This window comes from Monodelphis domestica, chromosome 4 (genome assembly GCF_027887165.1).
Source record: "Monodelphis domestica isolate mMonDom1 chromosome 4, mMonDom1.pri, whole genome shotgun sequence".
In the NCBI taxonomy this organism is placed as follows: domain Eukaryota; kingdom Metazoa; phylum Chordata; class Mammalia; order Didelphimorphia; family Didelphidae; genus Monodelphis; species Monodelphis domestica.
Window position 1 is genome coordinate 298151920 of NC_077230.1, and position 13757 is coordinate 298165676.

Consider the following 13757-nt stretch of genomic DNA (forward strand, 5'->3'; position numbering starts at 1 on the left):
CTGCAATTATCCAGGTGAGATATGATGAAAGCTTGAGTTAGGATGTTGCATATATGAACACAACTAAGCATGTGGATGAAAAAAGACATTGGAGAGGTAGAAAAACTGACAACTGATGAAAAGTGAGGCAAATTGAGGAACTGAGAAGAATGCTAAGGTTACAAACTCTCATTGCTATAAACACGGTTGTGCTTTTGACAGAAATATATGACAGAAAGGGGTGAGTTTGGGGAAAAATAAGTTCTATTTTGTGAAATTGAGATTAATTCCATCCTACTTAATCTTTAGATTTTTAACCACCAGAAATGTAGATAACCCCTCTTAAGGATTAAGTGTGGGGTAGGAAAGTCTATGACCCAAGTGTGCTAGCAAGTAACAAAGCAGAAACAACTGACTTCCCCCTGGACAGTCCAAAGTCAAGTTTAAGCCACCATTGGTACATGTAAAGGTGGAAAGAAGGCACAGGAAGTGACGCAAGGAACTTCCTTTAAATTTGGTGGCCACTTCCTATGAGGGGTCTTGGGACGCAGCCTTGGTAGGCTCTCCCCTCTCCCCTCTCCTCCCTTTCCCCTCCTCCCCTTACTTTCTTCTATTTGTAAATAAACTACCATAAAAGCCATTCTGACTTGAGTAATTCATCGGAATTTAGTAATTAAATTCTTGGCAACCAAACTCTCAAATATTCAGTTCAACCACCATAATTTTTACCCCTTACAGTCTCGAGCATTTTAGTTCAAGATGTCTATAGGACATCCAATCTGGTACCATGACCTATCAATTTCACTTTTGCAACATCTCTCAAATTATTCTTCCTTCTCTCCTCTGATACTGCCATTACCACAGACCCTTACCAACCTCATACCTAGACTATTAAAATAGACTGAAGATTGGTCAGCTAGTCACAAATCTCTCTCCACTCTAGTCTGTCCTTTATTCATTCTCCAAAATGATTTTTCTGAAGTGTAAGTCTAAACATATCAATACCACTCCCCCAACTCAGTATACTTCAGTGACTCCCAAACTCCTCTGGAATCAAATAAAAGAAATTTTACTTGACATTTAAAGCCCTTCAGTAATATGGAAATGTGTTTTGTGTGATAATACATGTACAACCCAGACTGAATTGCTTGCCAGCTCCTGGAGGGGGTTGGGAAGAACAGGGAGATAATTTGGATCATATAACTTTGGAAAATTTATGAGGAAATTTGTTATTAGAATAAAAAATAATAAAAGTGAAGTCCTACAGAACCAGGCACTTCATACTTTTTCCAGTCTTCTAGCATTTAAAAAAAAATAAACCTTATTCTTTGTCTTAAGGCAGAATAATAGTAAGGGCTAGGCAATGGAAGTTAAATGACTTGTCCAGGATCCCCAAACTGGGAAATACCTGAAGAAATTTGAAACCAGTACCTCTTCCATCTCTAGGTATAGCTCTCAACCCACCTATTTCCTACCCTTCTGACATCTTAATGCCACTCCCATCCTCCTCTGCCCCCTCCCCACCCAATCTAATAATATTGGCCTCCCGGTTATTCTATAAATAAGACATTCCATTTCTCAGCTCTGGGGATTTTCTCTGGCAGTATCCCATGCTTGGAATGCTCTGTCTACTAACCTCTCTGGCTTCCTTCCAGTTCCAACTAAAATCTCACCTCTTACAAAAAGTTTTCCCTAATCTCTCTTAATTCTATGTCTACCCTCCTTTAATAGTTATATATCAGTTTGATTGCTGTCCCATTCATTAGATTCTGAGCTCCTAAGGAGAAAGTACTGGTTTTTGTCTCTGTAAACTGAGGCTTAGTATTGTGTCATCTTCTGCATTTGACTAGCATCTGACAAAAGGTGGGTATTATTCTTCATTTTTTCAAAGTCTCATTTATTATTTTTATGGCACAATGATATTTCATTGTGAAATTGAGATTAACTCCACCCTACTTATTCTTTAGAATTTTAGACACTAGGAATGTAGACACCCACGTGTGCTAGCAAGTGCCGAATCAAAAACTGACTTCACTAGGCAGTCCAAAGCCAAGTTTAAGCCACCATTGGGCTTAAAAAGCCACACATCCCCCTAAACACTCAAACTCTCTCTCTCTGTTCCTGTCTTTCTGTTTCTCTCTGTGGCGACCAACTCTCAAATATTCAGTCCAAACATAATTTTATCCCCATCATCATTAAATTATAATGCATATTGTTATTATTAATAACAATAATTATTTAACTAAATACACATTCATTATTGATACTATTTTTCTGCAATGATTACTGTATCTTTACATTAGCTTTTTTGTTTTAAACCTCCTCTTATTGACTTCCACAATAACATTTAAGAATTTTGTGTCTCCATTTTTTTTTTGTTTTAGGAACTTTTCATTGTTTCAGCTGATCATTTATCAATACTAAAACTAGGTTAAATAGGACATACAGACTAGACAATATTGGAAATACTGCAATACATCAGGATATACTCCTCCTGATTCAATCCTGCATAAATTTTTTAATTCCTGGGCAGATTCTAATTTGCCTAAGGAGAATTGGATGACAAAGGAGCTAGAAAGCTTTGTAAGGCATGGATGGATGGACATATCTTTTACCTGGACAAAATATGGCTCTTTTGACTTCAAGATCTTAAAAGATTTGAAGTTAGCCATTAAAAACAAAGATACAGAAGATTATAAAACACTGGTACTTATGGGCATATCATGTTGATAAATCGACCATCCCCTCCAGTGAGGAAACCATTCTTTCTTTGGAACCAAACCATTCTAGCTTAACTCCTTCAGTGAAATCTAGCAAGAAACATGCTCTATCATCTCACCTGGCCTGTGAGGAGGTTTCTCCTCATATTGACCCAAACCAGGACTTGAACCCCTCAGACCTCACTCATCCCCTACTCCTCCCATCCCCTTACCCCTAATCTACCTCTCTATCCTAACTACCCAGTGCCCACCCATCTCCCTTATCCCCACTCATATTCCCTACTTCAATCCTTTTCCTCCTTCCTCCCTACCTTACTATGACTCCTCTAGACCTCACCCATCCTACTCCTCCCCACCCTGTACCCCATCCCACCCCTTCCTCTCCACCTCACCCCCAACCTCTCCCCTGTTCCTCTCCATCACACCCCAAGTCCCATTCCCAATCTTTTTGCTCTACCTCCCCACTTGCTGACCAGCTCCCCATTCCCTTCCATTCCACCACCCCACCCCCTTCCCCTACCAGTCTCATTACAACCCAGTCCATTGAACTCTACACAGGCCAAGCAGCAGTTGCCACAGATGATTCAAATAAAGGTCTTTTCTTTCTAAGAGTTGTCCCTACATATAACAGATGTGGAGATTTGGTAAACATTAGACATCATACTCCTTTTTCTCCACAGGACATTGAGAGATTCAAAGAAAAAACACCTTCATATAAAGCTGAGCCTGTGGTGATGATAAGTTTGAAAGCATTTTTTGCACATATAATCCCACATGGCTTGATGTAAAAGATTTACCCCAGACCTTGCTAACAGAAAGGGAAAGGAATAAGATTCTTTCTTGTTAATCAAGCCCAAGGAGAGGGAACAGCTCATTGGCAAACTGAAGATCCCAAATGGGACCCAAATTCAGAGCAAAATTACTTACAATTATGCCAGGCTAGAAATGTCTGGTACATGGACTAAATTTAAAAATCTTAAGCAAGAAGACAGTGAGAATCCCGTCCAATTCATGGATAGACTGATTAAACTGGAAGATATATTGAGCTTGATCTGGATAGAGAATGGACAAATTGGAATACAATTTGTCAAAAACAGTTCTAAGGTAGTTAAGTATTATTTTATGACTAGTTGTCCAAACTGGCCTACTATGGACCTGGAAGAACTTAAAAGAGTAGCAGTTTATGCTTTTGAGGGACATAAGGAAAAGGAGATGAAGAATACTGATTTAGTGGAAGCATTAAGGAAGGAAATAAGGAAGGAAGGAATTGATTTCTAAACGGGGTGAGAAGAATAAAGAGAATAATGCTACTTTAGTAAAGACATTGAGGAAGGAAATAAAAGAATTAACTGAAGCAGTTGAAAAAGCAAGGAGAGATCATAGCTCCCTTACAAGAATCCACAAAAGAAGCACTAACATTATTTTTGTGGAAAAGTTTGTTATGTAATCATGAATTATAAGAAGAGGAATCAGGAAAATAAGAATAGAAGTTACAGGAATAATGATGGTAATAGGAGGAATAGTTATTCAAATGAAGCAAATCAAAAGTCACAACCAAACATCTGTACTCAGTACAGGAACTCCCTTCAGCACAGGAGACTCCAGAGGTATGGACAAAGAAATTGTGATGAATGATGGTACTTGGGAGGGGAAGGAACCTCAAAGAGTCTGGAAGTGAATTTTTAAGCCTTTTCAGATCTTATGGCCTTATTGATGTTAACTGTTGCAGTTTGTTCCCCTCCCCAGAATGAAGTTTCTGTAACACAATTCTAAATACAAGATGTATGTAATTTAGTGTTAACCACTTCATAAGTTATCAAAATTGAAATTTTCTGTTACATTGTCTTAATTTGTACCTCCCCTATGACTATGCCTGTCCTGAAGAATATCATTGTAAAAGGCCATAAACAGCATTTTGTTCCTTTTTTTTGCCTTTGATAATTGTCACACAGAGCTGATGGATGGACTCAATCAAATTAGCTTCAACCTGTATAATGGTTTGGGGAATTTACTTGTTTAATAATTTAAATTGATTTTAATGAATCTTCAGAAATGATTTTCAGATATCTGGCAGATTCCCTACCTCTGATCATTTACCTGCATGTCTCGAGTTGCTTATAACAAGAGGTAAGGGTCCATTTGTAGTTGAAGTAAAGTGCAATGCATTGTTGTACTTCCCATCTCTACATTTATTGTAAATGTAAAGGATGACACATCTGAAGTGATTTTTTGCTATTTTAGTCCTTGGCTCCATGTGAAAATGGGTGGAACATATTGGAGACAGTTCTGTTACACTGTGACAGTCTCATACCAAGAGGGAGGGAGGTGCCCAAGTGGTTTAGTTAACCTGTAACGTGTTATAATCTCATTCAAGAGGTGGGAATGATTTTTTCTGTGAAGCCTAGTAGCTTCAAAATGGATTTATTATATTTGTATATTTTCATCAACTCTACAGAGGTTTTTCTGGGTTTATCTCCCACAAAATTTTGGAATTACGGTAATGATAGACTTTGTTAAAAAAAATACCTTTGCCAAAGCTGAAAGATTGGCTAAATCTGTAGACTATATGACTAATATTCATGATTTCAAAGGTTTTTTAAATGTCATACAGCAAGTCATATAAATCCTAATGATAGTGGGGATTTTTGCTATTGTCCTTAAATGGGCTCTTATAATTTTGGGGACTTTGGTAATTTTTAGAATCTGTATTAGTTGTTGTACTACTTTTTTTAAAAGGTTTTTACCTGGTGAAAAAATCATGTACACTCACACTGTGGATCCTGGCCAAGTTAAGAGTGATATAAATTTCATTTTTGAGTGAGCCTTGTGTTGTGCCTCTGTTTGGCTAACACATTGTCACATGGAATGTGAAGTGTGAAACTATGATTTTTAAAAAAAAATTTTTTCTCTTTATGTTTGCAATAGGATATTTGATTTTTTCTTTCTTTTTTCCTAACCTTGGTAATACTTGAAGTACATGAAATCAGTATTATGTTGTCTTTTTACTTGAAGGATAAAGTTTACAGTATGCATACTCAAAGACTTGACTATGGAAACCTGCCATTTATTGATAAATGTTATGGGACTTTGTTTAATGATTGTGTCTGATTCCAGGAGAAGGGAACAAAAGAGTCGTTATACAGTGCCAAGTAGCACAAGGTGAAAATAGACAAAAAAAAAAAATCCAGGGAGGACTGTTGAACTTCTAGCCAATACAAAAGGAGTTGAACCTAGTGTGCAAATTGAGGTTGCGGTTCTTGACATATGTTAAGATGCAGGACTCCCTTGAACCATACGAGTCAAGTGCCTCAGGTTGGTTATTATGATTTTTCCCATTTGCTGCTGAAACTTGGTCCTTTCTCTCTTATACTTTGGCAATTTTCTGTAGTCCTGGCTGCAAATGAGTGCTGTATTGTTGCTATTGTCCTACAGGCTTGTGAGACATAAGTCACTTTAATTGGGCCTTGCCTGTGATTCAAGAACCTGTTATAGATTATTGTAATTTTTTTTTTTTACTCAGAATTTTCATACACGTGAGATTTTTGTTTTTTATCATTTCTGTACTTATTTTTTTTAACAGAATTTAATTTTTACTCTTATTTTCAGATGAGGGGTTTGTTTTTGTTTTGTTTTGTTTTTCTTTTGACAACTGTTTCATATCCTTATAACTCAGTCATGTATTCCAGTGTGATTCTGGTGTTTGTCAACACCTTCTTCAGGGGAGTATTGTGTAATTATCCTAAAAATCCAAGGTTTAAAATTTTTTGGAGAAATATCAGGAAAAGAAACTTGACAACACCCAAAATCAAGAAAGTGGATCCTTTTGGAGAAGGTGCTGTAAAGATGCCTGAAGAAGCCACACACTGCATCAAAAGACCCAGACTGAATTTTGGGATATAATGAACTGAAGTGAAGGGGTTAAACATACTTATTCTGAATGTAAACTCGTATGCCAAAGGGGATTCCCCTTAATTGGCATTTTGTCAGTGCGTTTATCAATCATTTTTTGTATTTTACTCTCACCTATGACTATTGCAACTCCCTCTTAGAAAAATGCAATATTGTATATACTTTTAGCTAGAAGGTATTTAGAGTTACTTAAATAATCCATGGGGAGACGGGTCTCCCAAAGGATCACAGGAGGAATTGTGTAAAGGAAGTTTATCCCCTCCCCCTCCTGAGCTTTACCTGTCTATCAAACATTCCTGACATACCACAGTTGCACCAGGTTTTGCGTTAGTCAATGTTCTGTATGTTAATAAAAGTCAAGGCTTAGGGAGAATCAAGAGAATCGAGAGAGAATCGGGGGAGAACCGGGAAGAGAACAGAGGCAGCAGGTGAGGAGATGAAAGAGACTGGCAGGCTAGGCACCACGTGGTCAGTTTACTTAAAGAAAGTTGTCTACCTTTTCCAATAAATTTTATAAAATATATATCTGGGTAGAAATATTATTTAATTCTTACAATCATTATATTCATAAATCACAACAATTCCTTTATTAATTAGTATTCCTTGAGATTAGTTGTTTGCCATTGCAAAAAGACTTGCTATATATATTTTTGGCTACATATACAGATCTTGGCCCTTTTCCAAAATATGCCTAATGGGTCAAAAACATACATTCTAAGTGACCTGTGTCATGATTTTAAATTATTTACTACAGTGATTGGACCAATTCAGAGCTCCTTCCACAGTCCACTAATGTGATGGGTATGAGGTGGAATTTCAGAGTTGCTTCAATTTTTATTTCTCTAAATATTAGAAATTTAGAGAATTTATTTCATAGAAATATAGCTGGCTTGGATTTCTTTTGAGAACTTCTTATTCAGAATTTTTAACAATTTATCAGTTGAGAAATGGCTCTTACACAACATTTTACAAATTTATTCTAAGGTAGCATGGCATGCATCTCTTTTCAATTGGCTAAGGAGATCAAATTTCCTTGCTAAGGATTTTCAGGGCTATTCAGAGTCCTTTTTGTGGTAACTGCTTTACATTGTTCAAAATTCCTCAGGAAATTATGACAATTGGTGTCAACATCTGGTCTTTTATTAATCTCTCATGTTTCTGTTAGAAGTTTGCTCAAATAAGTCAGAGCAGAAATGTCTTAATTGCATGCCACAGTTTCTAATTTTTTTCATTTCTTTGACAAAATTGGGTTTTCACTTTTTAACAAGTATATAGTCTATAGAGCTGAATCATAAAGAATTTCCTATTCATTATAAGTATTTTCTCCTTCTCTATGCTTATCTTTGTACTTGTCACTAAAATAGTATAGATTTAATTTGAAGGGCCTTCTCAAGTTCTTTGTCAAATTTCTCTCAGGTTCTCTGAGATAGATGCTAGTAAATAGGCTGCAATTATCTTCATGGATCTTTTTTTCATGGTCTTTTTGTAATGTTTATCATGAACATTACAATATAAGATAGTCAAGGGCAGGCTTTGGGGTGACAGGCAGGGAGGTAGGGATGGAGGGGTAGGGCAAACAGCAACTGGATTCCAGCTTCCAGTGTTACTATGATCCCTCTTTTATTCCATATAATGGAATGCAAAGGTACTATTACTGATCATGAAGTCTAGGGAGAATTTTTTTTTTCTGTTCCACTCCCCTGAGGTTTCCAAGATAGCACATACTTAGTTACAAGGTCACATCAAACCATGTCCATTTCTCAAGATATCAGAGTGGTAAAGAAATTGCAGGATACAATAGGCCATTCTGTGGTAATCAGATAATTTCCAGGAGATAGATTTGTGTGATTTTTGGTACTGTCAGAATTGGTTGTTCTCTTATAGGAGACATTTTGAAAATTTCTTCATTTCTCACTTGGTTGAACTATTCTGAGACATGCCCCAAGAAGCTTATTAGAAAAATCTCATCATCCTATAGGATTCTTATTGGCCTTGGTATGCTATCTCATCACTGTCATCATCTGCCCCTTTGATTAGAGCAGTGGTTCTCAACCTTTCTAATGCCGTGATCCCACAATACAGTTCCTCATGTTGCAGTGATCCCAAACCAAAAAATTATTTTGGTGGCTACTTCAAAACTATAATTTTGCTAGTTATGATTCTGAATGTAAATACCTGATATGCATTATGTATTCTCATTGCTACAAATTGAGAGGTTGAGAACCGCTGGATTATAGGGTAGCACCATGAACTCTAAAATCTCCATTTAAAGAGGGAGAGTTCAGTTTAGACATCTCATTTCTCACCTGGACATCTCTGATTTCATCGCCACAATTGTCACATGTGCATTCCTTACTTTTTAAGCTTCCTTTTATGTGTTGTCTTTCCCCATCATATTTTAAGCTCTTTGAGGGCAGGAATTGTATTTTTTCCTTTTTGCATAGTGCCCAGCATACAGTAAGCATTTAATAAATGTTTAATGACTATTTTTCCCAAGCTACAGGATCTTCCGATTTATCTTCCTCCCCACTTATGATCCCTCATCCCTCAGTACTATATCCTTACTGGCTTTTCTGGGAATATCTATTGCCTGAATGCAACTAGAACAGTTGAAGGCTTGGGGTAACTACCTGCATGGAGATGATAAATAAAGCAATAGAAAATGGTAAGAACCAAGTACGTAACAGAAAGCAAAATGGTATTATTACCAATCAAAAAATATTAAGTCTTTTATAATGCTCCATGAAAGTCTCCCATTTTGACATTTCATGTATTCAAAAAACTGCCAGAGTATAATTATTAGTTTTACAGAGGCAAAAGCAGATACATCAATTACTATTCGCAACAAAAATCAATAATGTCAAAGGTATACTTATACCCAACTAATATGATCAATTAGATTCAATCCCAAGTGACAGAATAAATTCAATTAAAGTTACATTAAACTCAATTCCTATTTAATAATAACAATGCATTCCATCAATTATAAAAATAAAGATTTTAATAGTTGTGAAGATTCCTACTTAGTCCAGTCTATGATAGATAAGTCTACAGAGTTGCCTAAAGTACCAAGAGGTTAAATGGCTTGTCTAGAATCACACAGCTAACATTGAAGGAAGATTCTAAATTTATTTGCTACAAAATTTCAACCAATATTCAATCTACTAAATCAAGTAATGCATATTAGTTATGTAAATAATTTGCTTGAATATACAAATAATTCAATTTAACCAAACCATTCAGAATGGTTGATAAAGTCTGCCAAATCATACTATTTCATGCTTGAAAGAATTTTACCTTTTAATAAAACACATTTCTACTCAACCCCATGCATTCATTTAACTACTGGTTAACTACATTAAGTCAACTACATCAACTTCTGGTATCACTTAGAACAAGGATACAAAAATTATTATGATTTATTTTCTCATGTAGTATGCCCATTTTCCGGTTACTGGATCTAATTTTTAGGAAATCAAGTTAATATTTCTAGATGATCTTTTAAAAGTGTGATTTCTTAGTACCCTTCCACCCTCATTTTTCTTCTACTGTCACTGAAGAAGGGCCACACAGGAATGATGGAAATTTCGTGGGTTTTTTTTTTGCTTCACAGTTTGTCATAGACAAAATATTTATCAATAAGTGGCCAGCCTAGAAATATCATATACCTAGCTTTAACCTTTAGAAAATAGATATAGCCTATTGCTGGCACTAAACTCAAAGATCTTCAATTTTCAAACATATACTAATAATCTTATGGATATTAAAGTTCCTATTATAAGATAAAATGCTTTAATCAATTACATGACTACTTTTCTTCATTAACAAAGAAATAGGGGCAGCAAAGTAGTATAGTGGATAGAGTATCAGGTCTGGAAACAGGAGGTCCTTGGTTCAAATCTAACCTTAGAACCTGATCCTGTGCAAATCACTTAACCTCTGACTGCCTAGTCCATGCCCCTCTTCTGTCTTAGTTCTGTTACTAAATCAGATAAAAGATTTTTTAAAAAGGATAACTACCATTAAAGTCTTCTAAGAATAATAAGCACATTAATTTGAGGAAAGAAAACCTTGTTAATTAAAAATCTTTTATCTGACTAGCACAAAAATTTGGATATATGATCTGACAAGACTATTTCTTTTTGCAGTCTCAATAAATTTGTATTTTCTTCTCTTGTAACAGAGAGTGCCTGAAAACACAGACTATGTGTTTTGAGGTTTTGTTTGTGAGGTGCCATGAAGGGATTTTTTCTGAAACAAATATTTGTGAGAGTCCTTTTGGCAAAGCCTCATTACAACTATACTTTTTTCTTTATTTTGATCTTTAACTGATGCCAAAAAAAACAAGAATGTAGGATTTCTTTAACAGCAATAGAGAAATCCTTTATATATATTTAATAATCACCAAAATTCAGAAAACATTAATTACCTTTTGTGTGCTTCCTGTTTGCTGCGACATTCTTCGCAGTAATATTTGTATTCACTGCATAGAGTTTCTGTGTTGCTAAAACCCCTGTGTAAAAATTCAAATGAAAAATTATATCAAGGATATTGGAAAATTATAGCAAATTTAAACTACTTGGGAAAGAACTTCCTATCTGATAAGAACTCTGAAAACTGCAACATAGTTAAGCAGAAATTAAGTTCAAGTCAATATCTTCTACTATATGCCAGAATAAACTAAAAGTAAGCATATGACTTCACTCACTCATACACTCACACGACACACACACAAAATGACAAAAATGAGATGAAATAATTAACTAAGGCAATCTTAGGTAATTTATAAAATCTAAACTATGACTAATCAATAGACTAACTGAAAACAGAGAAATAGGTAATCACAAAAAAAAAACATAATTTCAAAAGTTTGCAACACAAATTTCTGATCAGGAAATCTCATATCCAAGATATCTGAGGAACTAACACATGTATATGACTATGAAAAGAAAATAGATTAGTGCTAAAAAATAAGTGGCAAATTATTAAAAAACACATAGAACACTGTTTCACAAATATTAGTAAAAAGAACTATAAATCAGCTCTGAAATTTTGTATTATACTAGGCAAAATATCAAAAATGATGAAAGACAGCATGACAATAGTGACGTATTTGAAAAGGAATGTGACAAAAACAAGAGATCAGTAAAATATTTTAAGAGAAAATTATGCACCATTTAAAAATATCTCAAGTTTAAAATATTTGCACTGAATTTCAAAATCAACAAAGTTATTTAACTCTACCTTAAGCAGTGAGTAATTGATGTGTTTTGTTCCACATCAACAGAAAGGTCTAAAAAATCTTCATCTTTGCTACTTATCTGTAGAAACAAGAGATGAATGTTAATTTCTTAACTAGTATATTTCCCCTTCTAAATCATGGTATTAAGACTAACATATTGCATAAGAGAAGAACATACATACAAATTGTTTTGGAGGGTTTTATAAGTAAACTAATAAGACTTAGATTATTCAATAAAAATACAAAACATCTGCCATTCAGTATTTGTAGGTAGTAAGACTTTACTTAAGTATTATTCTTAATGACAGAATAGTTATTGTGGGTTTTAATTATTAATGTTCATAATTTTGGCAATTCAAACTTCATAATATTTTTCTTCAATATCTATTTTATCAATCAAAATATCAATTTTAAAATCATAACCCTTAATATATAATTTTAAAGCATCAAATGACGACTGCATCCCATACTCTCATCTATACGGATATGTGATGTAACTTTTGCTTGACAAAAAAATAAATAAGTTATATATACTTTTAGCAATTCAGGCTGAAGGTAAACTGAGGAAATCTATTTCCAATTAAGTCAATGAACATTTATTTAGCATACACAGTATAAATACCACTTAAAGGAGCTGGGTGGCTCAGTGGACAGAGCCAGGCCTAGAGATAGGAGGTTTGGGGATTAAATCGGACCTCAGAAACCTTCCTAGCTATATGAGCCTGGACAAGTCATTTCCCATAGCCTAGCCCTTACCATTTATCTGACTGGAACAAACACTTAATATTGATTCTAATGCAGAAGGTAAGGGTTTTTTTAAAATAACATATATATGTATAATTAAAGGGGCAACTAAATTGCAGTGGATAGAATGTGAGGCCTGGAGTTGAAAGGACCAGGCTTCAAATGTGACCTTGGATACTTAATCCCAACTGCCTAGCCTGGCTGTACTAGGACAGAAGGTAATGAGTTTAAATACATACATACATACATACATACATACACACACACACACACATACACACATACACACACACACACACAATTAAAGTACAAACTGGTTGAAAAGGAAGCTACAAAGATAAATGAGACATTGTCCTCTAAAAGAGTTATAGTAAAGTGAGGGAGATAAATCTACAAAGACAACTATAACACAAAATAGAATAACATCATGGGATTTTTGAGCTGCAAGCAACTAAAGAGAGCATTTAAGTTCAATCCTCTTGCATTTTAGAGATGATAGAGAAGAGATTATGTGAATGGGCCATCAATCAGAAAAAAAATCAGGATTCAAACCTAGGTCCTGATTCCAAATCTGTTGTTTTCTCTATTTCTCTGACAGTTTCTTATCAACTTGTTTGTGAGGGGGCAGAACTAGGATGGCAGCTTACTAACAGCAAAAGCCTAAACAGCTCTGACTGTTCTTCCAAACTAATCTTTAAAAAGTGCTTCAAAATGACAGGAATCAAAATCCAACAAGAGAGAGTCAGGGGTCTCTCCCTCTCAACACAACTTGAAAGGTAGGCAGAGAGAGTTGAGAAAGAACCAGAAGCAAAACTGCACACAAAGAAGTGCTGGTCAACCTCCCCCCAACATTGCACTAGGTTTCACTATTGGGAATAGGCTAACTTCAGGATCCAGGGCAGGGGCTACAAAAAGAGTACCGTAGACCCACCCCTATTTGCCTCAGGTTCCTCAGCTGTTAAATGAGCCAGAGAAGGAAATGACAAACTCCTCCAGTATCTTTGCTGAGGGGTCATAAGAGACTGAAATGACTGAACAACAAAAGGTGGAGCAGTAGAGATAATATTGGATCTGGAGTGGGAAAATATCAAATTCAAATCCTGCCTTAGATGCTTACTAGGCTCTGGGCATCTGGGCAAGTCATTTTGTGTCTGTCTCAGATT

General features: G+C 35.4%; 1 protein-coding gene across 3 annotated transcripts in view; it reads right to left on the bottom strand.

Moving 5' to 3' along the window:
* The window catches only part of USP12 (ubiquitin specific peptidase 12), a 134334-nt gene that overhangs the window by 13005 nt on the left and 107572 nt on the right, over nucleotides 1-13757 (bottom strand). For all 3 annotated transcript variants that reach the window (XM_056794703.1, XM_007495253.3, XM_056794704.1), the window contains 2 exons: nucleotides 11853-11929; nucleotides 11038-11121 (listed from right to left, as the gene is read on the bottom strand). In XM_056794703.1, the coding sequence (XP_056650681.1) occupies nucleotides 11038-11121; nucleotides 11853-11929 (161 nt within the window). The remainder of the gene's footprint in view (nucleotides 1-11037; nucleotides 11122-11852; nucleotides 11930-13757) is intronic.